Raw genomic sequence first — 12,068 nt, 5'->3', positions numbered from 1 at the left:
AGCAGATTCTGGGTGTTAACCCCCAGCAAACAATTGAAAATAAAGTGACAGATGTGCCTGTTATACACAGGTTAGAAGGTAGTGCAACTGTCATAGAGCCTAAGTGAGCGAGACTTAACTGTGTAGCAGTAATGATTCTTCAGTACTCTTAAAAACGTGATCTTTAAAAATGTAGAAATAATTTTTTTCCAAGGCTTGTTTAAAAATGTCAAAATCTTCCTTTGCATTAAGGCTGCACGATGTGACTGTTGTAAGTCTCAAGGAACTCTCAAAGAGAAAGTGCAGTGGCGTGGCGAAATGAAACACTTTTGTGATCAGCACTGTTTGCTCCGTTTCTACTGTCAACAAAATGAACCGAATCTGGCAACCCAAAAAGGACCTGAGAACTTACAGTATGGTATGTGCTGCTTTATGGCTGCTAAATGGCAAACAAGATGCTTCCTTTAAATGAAAAATTTAAAGCTGCATGAATTATTTCTTTGTTGTAATAAACTGTGTTAGAGATTACCCTTTTTTTATTTTATCATCAGAGGCATCATTGAGCTGCTTGCTATTTTTTATCTTAGCTCTTTATTTTATTGCTTTTTTGAGAGCTGAAACATTGTCAGGTAATCAAACAGTTTTGTAATCACATTAAAAAAAAAAAAACTTTTTAGGTTAAGCATAATTTTAGTGTTGTATCATCATGGGGACAGAAAATGTTTTCCTCTTTCATTGTGCTCCAGTTTGTCATTACTTGCTCTGTGGAAACACTTCTTTTCAAAATGTGTTTTGGTCACAGAGAGCAGATAAATGCACTAGGAATGAGAAAAGAAATAAATTAAATGGAATTAAAAGGAAATACATGGAAACTAAATGAGAATGGAATGAAAGTATCTAGATAAGAGGAATGCGTTGCCTTTTTTCTTCCTTTTGGCAATAGGTACTGTGTAAATTTGCTGATGGGGGCTCAATGCATGTTGACGTGGTTTAAATGGCAAGTCAGGCAAAGTTCAAATAAATCAGCTTTTTAATTAATGTAATTATAGCAACACAAGTTCATTGTATGGCCATTTTCATATTTGAACACTTTGGTATTTACTTTTCTGAAAGAGACTATATTCACATCTGGATGGAGCATTGATTTAGCGTTTGCCTTTGTGTAAGGTTCAATGCCAGAGTAGTGAGGTGCCTATGAATGAGAAGTGTTGCGTGCAGTTCTCACCTGTGATACAGTACTAATCAGTGCTGTTAATTTAATGTTATCCTGATGATAGATGTTGTCTGAGTTGCTTACTGAAATTTGCTTTGATTCTAAAAAAGGGGAAAAAAAATCTAAAAATGTTTTCTTACATTTTTAGATCAGGGCTGTCAAACCCCCCGAACAAAAATAACAGTAAGTATATATATTTAACACACATATGTAATATAATTAGATGTATTTAAAATGTGAGATCCCGGTGACTTAAAGGGATGCTATTAAAAACCAAAAAATTAGTATCTTTGAATGAAACTAAGCTAAATTTGTGGAGTTTTTTTAGTCTTTTTCACATCAGTAGTTGAAAATAAATTTTTAAGTGTTCATATTTTGTCTTTTCAATGTCTTTGGGAAAACCAAATCATCAGCCTTGTATTTTACATCTATAGTGCATGAAAGCGTTGTCTAAAAGTTAATCCACAAACTGTGTATCTTATTCATGTGTTTAGACTGATTCAGTGTATTTATTGAGTGTAAAAAGGGAAGAGAATTTCACTGGTCGATTAGAATATTAAGGTTGTATCTCAGCTTTGAAAAGCTGAAAATAAAGCTTCAGATCTTAAATTATAATTCCCAAGAGTAGAATAATTGGTGCTCAAGGTCTGATTGACTTTGCTGCAGGTGACAGAGTAGGGAAGTGTAACCTTTTGCAGGATCACTGTCTGGGAGGGTGGGGATCATTGGTGGAGCAGCAGCCTTCGTTTTGAGTTATATTTTTTTGTCAGCTTGTCAAAAGTATTATTAATAATATTTTTTTCAGTTAGCTTAGTGTATTTTGAAACGTAGTTTTGTTTTGATTTGTTTGTCATGTGGAAGATCTCAGAACTGCCTATTTTTCCATGAAAAAATTGACTCACCTTTTTAATGCAAATAGGCTTCTGTAAGGTAAATCTTAGATTTAAGTGAAAGTATTTTGATGGCATTATAAAATGCAATAATGAAAAACACAGAAAATAAGATTGCTTGGGTAACTAGAGACATCAGACAAGCGAAACTGTCATGTTAAAAACATCTAATGCTTCGTATTTAATGATGTTAGTTCAGTCCATAAATTTTTAAAGATCATATAAAACCTATGTGTGATACAGTATTTTTTTTAATATTTTAGAAAGTGTACGCCTGTTAAATAAAGTCTACTGCTGTTCTTATGACTTGACTTTCCATATTTAAAAGGATATGTGGGACTAGTCTTACTACATATGACCAAATAAAAGTGACAGTCTGTTTCTTAAATCAGGTTCTAAAACAGGTGCTAGGGGACAAAAAACATGTCTGGAACAAGAGGTTTTTTACCTGTTGACTGCAGTTTGGTGCAGTTTGAGCATTATGTGATGTTCCCAAGTATTTGTTGTCATTATTGTAGAGCCAGCAGGGGGAGCTCGAAGTTCATACTTTAGGTAGTAAAAAATTGTTTAGAGATACTTTATTTAGAAATACATTTTTTTAAAAAATGTGGTCTTTGGATTATAGCGTAGTTCAAGAAGGTTAGACCTTGAGCCAGAAGTTTTTTATGCTACTTATAGTGAATTCTTTTTACAGCTAAAATTATTTTTTAAGTTATAGAATAGCTTAAATTGCACTTTCATTTAAACAAGAATATAAAAATGAATATCTTAAGAGTATCTTAAATTAAAAAAAAGGAAAGGAAAATGAGCCAGAAGTTGTTAATCAAAGTGCTAGCCCTGACTGAGCAAAATACAACTATACATTCCTGGCAGTGGCAGCTCATTACTAGAAATGTAGAATAGTTTGCAATTAAAGAATAATAGTTGGTGCTGTTGTGTTATGCTGTTGTGAGCTTTCTTTTCAGTATCTCATATATGAAAAGTATCAACTGATACATTAAATCAAGAACTTTGTGTTGAAATCAGTGTGGTGTAACGGCATGTTCTCTTTTATTTGCTTGTCTGTAGGGCTCAGCACCACCACCTTCTCCGACACCTAACAGAGAAATGAAGAACAAAGCAGTTCTTTGCAAGCCTTTGACAATGACAAAAGCCACATACTGTAAACCTCATATGCAGACAAAATCTTGTCAGACAGGTAACTTGAACTGTACTGGAACTACTCATTTCTTCATTGCAGATATTTTTAACTGTTACTGCCTTGGAACATATTGCAAATATTCTGATTTTTTTCCCTAAACTGCAGGTGTAAAATATATTTAAGTACCTGGCAGTGTTTGCCTTTTTCTTTTTTCTTTTAATAGAAGATGATTGGAAAAAAGAGTATGTCCCAGTGCCTATTCCTGTACCTGTCTATGTTCCGGTGCCTATGAATATGTATAGTCAAAATGTTCCTGTTCCTACAGCGGTTCCTGTTCCTGTAAGTGAGACTTCAGCTTCATTTTTAAATTGGCATCCATTCACCTGCATGTGTGGGACCACTTTGTATTGTTGACAGTTCGCATTCTGGTCCATCTAAAGGATTGCAGGATGCTGCGGCACTATTTATTGAAAAAGCATTAGAAATCTGACAGTGGCACATAATTTCCTGATTGTTCTTTAGGACTTATCTGCCTGCTTTAAGTGTTAAAGTTTTGTGCTGCTGAACTTTCTAGGAACAATTCTGAGTGATACTTTTGTCTTTGCTGAATAAACATTAAACAGCAAGATTTGTTCTGGTAATGGGTAAACTGAAAGATTGTGTTGGAGAGGGATGGCAGAGTGGGATAAACAGAAGAAAGAAAAAAAAAAAAACAAACCCAAACCTTGTGCCAGCAAAAGAAAATAACTCGAAGTTAAATTTGTTATCACTTACGTATCGAATCTCATCCAAATGGTGGGAAAAAAAACAACCCCTGAATTCCTAAAATTCTGTGTTTCATAAGCAAGCCACTAAAACAGGATGCTGATTTGTCCAAACTGTTAGTGTGAAGTTACAGTCAGACAGCTTTGAAGCTCCAAAGTCCCTTCTGTTCTTACTTTGACCCACTATATTTTGTCATATTTAATTTTTTTCTGTACCCTTTCCTGCTTTCCCTTCTGTTCTCAGTCAATTACATTGAATTTTTTTAACCTGTCAACATTTTTTTGTTAGCCCACGCTGAAGTGATATGTTTCTAATTGGTATTAACTCCGTGTTTTAGAATAGGGGTGTAGAGTTTGTTTCTGTGTTGACTGCTGTTGATGCTTTGTTGCAGCATTTTTTCTTTTCTTTTCTAATTATCTCTTCCTCCCTGTCTGCACAGGTGCCAGTTCCAGTTTTCTTGCCCACTACTCTGGATAGCAGTGAGAAAATCCTTGCAGCAGTAGAAGAGCTGAGGGGAAAAGTGCCCTCAAATCCTCTGGAAACTGAGCTGCTGAACTTATCAGGGATGGTACCTGAACAGGATGGAAAAGCTGAAGCTTCTGATGTGGCCAGTGAGTTTCCTGCTGAGTTTTTGACTCTTTGGAGTGCTGGGGTGTATGTGTGGGTGTGTGTGAATCAAGAGAAGGTTTGGGTTTTTTTTATTTTAGGGGAAGATTCTTTGAGTACAACAGTGCTATTATTGAGTCCTTATATTAAGTTAAAATCTTAATTATTTAAATATTTTTAAAGATCATTTTAGCACATTTGAAATACAGAAAACTTTCTGAAGTCTGTTGTGTGACTTCGGTGTGCTGAACCAGATATTTGTCTTTAAAAACGTAGGCATTCCCTTTGCTTGCACCAGCTCCCTGGCTGATGGCAAGCAGTCATCCAGGCTTGCACACACGTTTTCTTCTCAGCATAACTCAAAACAAGCCAAAACCAATCCATTCTTTCTCCCAGAAAAACTCAAGTCAAAAGTTTAGGGAAAGTGATCTCCGTAGCTTTGTCTTACAGGTGTGAACACAACTTTCTCTGAACAAGGTGGGATATGACAGGGGTCTGATCTCTTTGTAGTAACACGTTACTAGGCATATTTTATGTTGGGTGTGGGGAAGTGTTAAAACTAAGAGAAACACGTTTCACAAGTGGAACTGTGATCAACAAAACCGGGTGACCTAATGATGCTTTCGCTCTAGATTGATCCTGACCTGCAAGTATCATCTCTTTGGGGATAGTAATGCATCAGCTGATAGATCATTGGGGTTGCGATGCTGAAATGGCTTGTCATCCCACCAGCTCATCTAAAAGGAGAGAACTGTCTGGGACAACTTTACAGCTGAAGATCAAAAAACCCCGCATATCCTGTAATGATATTTTTGTAGTGCACATACCTCTTTGCCCCTCTTTCCCAGCTTTGCCTGCCAAAATCCTTGTCTCTTCTGTATCTTCCCAGGAGAATTTGCCTTCTCTTCCAAAAACTAGATTTTTAAGGTTTTTCCATTACTCAAGTGAAATTTTGGTGGTTTTTTTTTTTTTTCCCCCAAGCTGTTTCAACAGATGTCTCAAAGGATGTTGATAAATGATATGAACTTATGCTTTGGGCCTGGTATGTAGGAGGCCAGTGGTACTGCAGTCCCAGAAGGCTTATTGTTTTCCAGACTGTTGCCATTCCTCCACTAAAGCTGGACATTTCTGGTAGTGCCGCAAGGTTGTCATTTGTAGTTCCTTGCTCTCTTTTGTGAAGTGCAGCTAGCTGAATGGGTAGATGTATGAGATCAGAGCTTGCTTGTTTGCAGAGAACTGAATTCGGAGAAATCTGTCTTTGTCAGAAGTTGGAAAGAGGTCAAGCTTTTGTTTCTCTCTGCCTGCCTGCCTTGTTTGCTTTTGTAGGATCTCTTTCACAGACTTGAAAGTCTGTTCTGTTGCGGGCAGAATCATGTAGAAAAATAGATAGTTAGGTTTGTCGAGCTTGTTTGAGTTCGGTGATTGGTTGATATGATCCAGATTTGCCAGTATTTGATTTTCTATACACGTGCCTTGCTGACTTGTCTTAATGAAGGAGGACAGATGGGCTAGTAAGTATCTTTTCTGTTTGAAGGAAATCAGATTGGAGAAGTAAATCTGAGATCCCAAGAACAACAAAACCTAGGATGGTGATGAGCAGACAAGCAGCTTTAGAACCAACAGCTTCTAATATTCTAAATCTGTCCTGTTTTGACTAATGTGTTGGTTAAAATAAGGAGAGTTTTTCCTTTCTTTTTTTTTTTTTTTGACAGGTGTGATAGTTGAGTCAAATCTACTAAACTCGGAAACAGAGGCACGGACAAGCTTGCCTGATGTTCCATATGAACCAGACCTTGATATTGAAATAGACTTTCCAAGAGGTATTTTTTCTGTCATTTTAATAAATATTGTGAAGTGGGCATTGTGGGCAACCATTGTACTTTGTTTCATCGTCCTCTCAGAGGAGCTTTATTTGATTGCAAGATCCACATGACTGACTGTTAGGTAAAACTTTGCCATGTCTTTGCAAGCCTGGGGACTTGTGAATTAGTTCCTCCATCTTTCTAAATACAGTATTTGAAACAATGCAAAGAAAAGGGGGAATTAACCTTTCACAAATGAACTTGGCTGCATCACTTGGTTTTAGACATGGACGTAGGAAAGCTATTTTGAAGGCTCAAAGACTCAGATGGTATGTGTCATGGAAAACAATAATGAATGCATTCTTCAGTCACCGGGTATTTCCGTGGGAAATGGTGGTTTAGAGCAGAAATGACAGAAGGGCAAATTTCCCACTCAAGTTTGTTAGAAAATTGCAAGCTGGTATGCTGCACATCACTTGTGTTACCTTTTAGTATCTTGTTAATGTCCATACCTGTATTTGAAAAAGGTAGCGTTATTTGGATTAGCAGGGAAATCACTACTTTGAGACCTTTCTTGAAAGAAGGTCTTGGTTTTATGTATTAAAATTTCTACCACTCTACAGAATGCAGGCAACAGTGTCTGTTTCCTTATACCGTGTCCTACTCAATCCAAGATCCAAGAAAGCTCCTGGCTGTAGCTAGTGTCTCCTTTGACATAGCTTCTCTTGGACATAAAACTCTTATACCTCCCCTGGATAGCTTCTGTGTCTGATCTTGAAAGTCTCCTTTTGCCTCATGCCATAGATATCTGCACTAGATGCTGAGACTGGGTTTCTCAGTTTGATGCATGTCTAATCCAAAGATCAAGTCTAGGGGTTAGTCTGACCTTAGTCTTAGGAATTTTATTAGCCAGATGCATACTAGATTTTTTAACCCTCTTTGTAAGTAAGGTTTGGTACATGAGAAAGAAAAACCATGAAAGAAAAAAATAATCAAAGTGGAATAGTAAATAATAGCAGTTTGTAATAGATATTGATTACACTGAAGTGCTTCTGAGAGAAGATTCTTTGAGGTAGCAGGAGAAGGACTGGTGTTTAGCCTGGGACAGAGTTCTTAAATCTTTGCATGTGAGTGCTGTTTCATCTGGACCAGTTTGAATGGTGTCTTGAGTAGTAAGGTGGTGAAATCAGACTAACTATCAGAAGAGCATTCAGTTTTGAATGAAGACATTGTTTGAGGGTTGAACCATCCTCAGTAAAGTAAATAAAGGTGGAACTTGCAACATTAAATCCATTCATAGGTTGTCTCATTCCGCTGTGTTGCCTGAAATGGAGTGAAATATTGCCTGAAATGTTAAGTAAATAGTATTTTGACATATTACCATATATCTGTTTACTGAAATTACGGTAATATCCATCATGAGCTAGTCCTCCACCACTTGTATAAATACAGACTAAAACCAGTTTCTCTGAAAGAGTTTACATTCTGATTCTTAATGTTTTTAACCAAGTATAACGTGCTATGTAAAATATAAAACTTCAACAGAAATTATGGAAATACACGAACCAAAGTGCATGTAGCAAGTTAACTTGTATTTTTTCCACTCACAGGTGCTCATTCTCACCATAACTTAAACTTCTTAATACCAAAGACTGCCTAGGCAGGAAAAATTGTGTAAGGGTCCATAGTAAGAAATGCTGCCTTAGTGACTTGAGATAGTGCTTGAAAACGTTAAGCATTGTGTCCTTTACAATTTATTTAGAAATAAACATTTTGATAGCTTTTCCTTACTTTCAAAGTAAGAATAGGTTTATTTCCTCTTACCAAAATGTTTATACGTGTGCTTTTGGTAATGTTTATGTGTGGGCTTTTGTGGACCCCTTATGTTAATGCACGCTGATATGGTTCACTGTTTTTTTCAAACCAATATTATTCAAAAGATGTTTAGAAATAAGTTTCTGTTAATGTATTTTCAGCAACTGAGGAGCTTGATACAGAAAATGAGTTTTTGTTACCTCCTGTTTTTGGGGAAGAATACGAGGAACAGCCAAGGCCTCGGTCCAAAAAGAAGGTAATTTTGTCATGCTATTAAAAAATATCAAAAAAGCACAAAATTTAAGTGGGGGAAAAATATGCCAGTTTGGTTTTTTTTCAGTTCTCATACTGCTCTAAAATGCGTTACTGCCTATTCATGCCTAATATCCTATCTTTATGAAGTAAATTGATATATTTCAAAGAATAAAACTATTTCACTCCTATGTCTGTTGCAGTTAACTATTGGATTTAATAGGAGTGTGATTTCTAAATTCTGATCCCATTTTTGCTTCACATTGGTAGAACTGTGATGTAGTATACTATTGTGTATGTACTTAACTGTACTCTTAGTAATGCTTTTCTACCTTCTACTTTGTTCAAAGTTGTCATGGTTTAATTTGATAGTGAAATGGAAGAATGTTGGCATTACCATGGCTTATAATGGGAGCTATAACATCTCCTATATAAAATAGTTTAAAAAGAAGTTCTTACCTGCTTGTAATTTTCCCAGATTTTATTTTCAGTCAAAAATCTTAGTTTAGACATTGCAAATAAATTAGCCATATTCTTTTATTTGGAAGGAAACTTAACAGGAAATAGTTTCTGGTGCCTGACACAAAGCTGAAATGGTTTTGTTGCAATAGCTGCAGTAGATATTGCAGCTTTAAAAAAACCAGCCAACTTCTAATAAAACTTTCGAAGAATAAATGTGTCTTTCTAGTTTTAAACTTGGAGTCTAAACTGTTGGTATTATGCTGGCTTTTCCATTGATGACTTTGAGCTTTCTGACGTAGATTTGTAGCATCTTTAACTTCCTGCACATTAACACAATGAAATCCTATAAATCCACTGAACTATTTGGTGCATCATGTGTTTGTTGCTTAATACGATATAACCAATACAGTAACTCCATTATCAAAAATTATTCTGTCTGCTTTAGGAACCAGTTTGAAAGGCAAATTAGAAACATCTGTCAGCTTAAGTAAATACTGTCCTTAGAAGTATGTTCAACACAGAAACTACCTACTGAATGAAGCATGTGTTTCTTTACACTGAACATTCAGTTTGTAATTTGGCCTGCAGCTTGCTTATTCTGCCCAGCTGCTGTGTTATTGGTGTCAGCGGCTGTCGGCGGTGTTAACCACTGTGTTTCAATGGCAGGGGGTGAAGAGGAAAGCAGTGTCAGAATACCAGTCTCACGATGACAGCTCTGAAAACTCAGAGTGTAGTTTTCCATTCAAATACGCGTATGGTGTAAATGCATGGAAGCACTGGGTAAAGTCTCGGCATTTAGATGAAGAGCTTCCAGAATTAGAGGAACTGAAATCAAGTAAGTATTTCCAAAAATTTGGCATCCAGATTCTTATTTGGTAGGGAGAATTGCTGTACTCGTCTGATTTTCAGCTGGAATTTTTAATAGAAGTTTTCACGTGTCCCTAATGATCCTACAATGACTGGGATTATTTTACCACAGAGTTGCCAAACTCTTTTTTTTCCTAGTTTTCCCTACTTGGTTCAAAATGCTGGGTCTCACACTTCTCGTGCAAGCCAGGACAGCGCCTTCCTGGCTCTTCTGACTTTCCGTGACCATTTTGATTTTTTTGTTTGCATCCTGTTTTTCCTCATATTCTAACTCGCCTTGGAATTCACTCCTTTTCTGGACTTCTAAATTGCAAGGGAGGGGCATCCTACTCTTTTTCCTGGAAAGAGATCTTCATCTGAGGCTGGCATTACCTGGCTGTGGAGCTCTGAGACGAGGTGGCCTTCGCTCCTGTGGAGCCTTGCTGCTCTTTCTGTAACGCTCCTCTGTGTGTACATTTGTACTGTGAGGGAAAAGGGGGATTGCTGCTACTCCTGCTGTTCTTCAGCTCCCACGTGCATCTTAGCACCCTTGCGTTATGCTGTTGGATCTTTGGAAACTGCCATTTCCCCTGAAGGTCTCCCTCTACAGCACTGTGTTCACTTCAGCATCTTGGGCCACTTCTGTGTCATCCTCAGCTGTGCATGACAGTACATTCATCAGTGGGTGATACTGCATTTGGTTAACTAGACTTTACTCTAGTAGCCTTGTTTATTTTAATATAGACCTAACATTTGAACTACTTAGTACATTTAGACTCATTCATTGGTTAGTGGAGAGGACATCAAGTCAGTTTCCTGCTCTTCAGTCCAAAAATACCCCATCCCACTCCCAGCGTGTAATAATACTGTTGTATAATGTAGCATTTTTTTCTTTATTTTACAGCAAAGTCTGTGAAATTAAAGGAAGATCTATTATCACATACTTCAGCTGAGTTAAACTATGGGTTGACACATTTTGTCAATGAAATTCGAAGGCCAAATGGAGAGAACTATGCACCTGACAGCATCTATTATCTGTGTCTTGGGATTCAGGAGGTTAGTAGAGGCTGTAGAGATGGAAAGCAGAGCTGCTGATTTGACTCTAACCCACTTCAGTGGAAGAATGGAGATAATGTGGATTTATTGGCTAGGAGCTATTCTTAATATAATGGCTATGATCTGGAACACAGAGAGGCTGCTCTGTAAATCGCATTGTAGAAAGCTGTCTATACAGAAAATGAGTTTGCAGACCCATCCTGAAAACTCAAATGTAAACTGGTATATTGTAATAATTTTAAGCTTGTTGCTGGGTTAAAGCAAGGAATTTGCAGTCTAAAATGACATAATTTTTCCAAATGCTGTGCTTCATTTTATTTGCCAAAGATGTCTTAATGTAAAAGCAGAATGAAACAAGGAATAATCTGTAAAGGTTTTACTAATTCAGTTACTTAGTGTAGAGTGGAAACAAGCTATTTGAAGTGTCTTTTTGGGAGAGTCTAATTTACTGAATATTGCAGACTGTGGGCAGTGAGGAAATTCTGCTATATTTACTGTCTTGCACACACACACCCCTGCCCCCAAATTGCAATTACATTGTATTTCAAAGCAAAAGGGAGTGAGTTTAGATGTATCGTATGCGAAGGCAATAATACATCACTAGATAATTAGAAAAGCTGTTCCACAGCTTATCTTTTACGCAGAGGATGTCTTAATTTTTGGTACATAAGAAAAATCATAGTTAAAATAAGCCATGTTCAGAGCTGTGAACACAGAAAATTTCATTCAAGTTAAAAAGCAATAAAAAATGCGTATGGTGTGGAAAGCAAGCTGTTCACAGGCTTTGCAATCCTGCTTAAACTTTTTTTTATACTTAAGGTGGACGTGAATCAAATAACAAATCTTGTAATCAAAATCTTAAAATAAATAATACTCCACTGATTTTTCTGTATTGAGAGTATGCAGAATTAAGGAGTTAGTTGATATCTTTCCCTCATGGTTGAAGTTGGAGAAGCGAGCATTCATTGTTCGGCATTCTAGTCGATATTGCTACAAAGCGTGTTTCAAATTCAGCTAGCTTTCTGCCGCTGCACTTGCATGATGTACTGTCTTCCTGTATCTTTCTGTTGAATTGGAAATACTCATATTAAGCTGATACATAGAGAGATACATAGAGAGAGCTATGTGTTTATAAAATGGAACTCAACTAATATCTTCTTTTCGCCTTTCTCTTTGTGCCTTTGACATTGTCTATCTTGTATACTGTGAAAGCTAGTTACATGTAAAACGTTTTTGGTTTT

At 36.7% G+C, this 12,068-nt stretch overlaps 1 protein-coding gene across 11 annotated transcripts in view; it reads left to right on the top strand.

Annotated features, from left to right (window-relative positions):
* The window catches only part of ZMYM2 (zinc finger MYM-type containing 2), a 95,773-nt gene that overhangs the window by 72,844 nt on the left and 10,861 nt on the right, over nt 1–12,068 (top strand). For all 11 annotated transcript variants that reach the window (XM_076328137.1, XM_076328138.1, XM_076328141.1 and 8 more), the window contains 9 exons: nt 232–397; nt 1,341–1,375; nt 3,151–3,280; nt 3,447–3,562; nt 4,428–4,599; nt 6,307–6,414; nt 8,373–8,467; nt 9,592–9,760; nt 10,676–10,827. In XM_076328137.1, coding sequence (XP_076184252.1) covers nt 232–397; nt 1,341–1,375; nt 3,151–3,280; nt 3,447–3,562; nt 4,428–4,599; nt 6,307–6,414; nt 8,373–8,467; nt 9,592–9,760; nt 10,676–10,827 — 1,143 coding nt within the window. The remainder of the gene's footprint in view (nt 1–231; nt 398–1,340; nt 1,376–3,150; nt 3,281–3,446; nt 3,563–4,427; nt 4,600–6,306; nt 6,415–8,372; nt 8,468–9,591; nt 9,761–10,675; nt 10,828–12,068) is intronic.

Source organism: Aptenodytes patagonicus, chromosome 1 (assembly GCF_965638725.1).
Source record: "Aptenodytes patagonicus chromosome 1, bAptPat1.pri.cur, whole genome shotgun sequence".
Lineage (NCBI taxonomy): Eukaryota > Metazoa > Chordata > Aves > Sphenisciformes > Spheniscidae > Aptenodytes > Aptenodytes patagonicus.
This window is presented reverse-complemented; position numbering and strand designations above follow the sequence as displayed.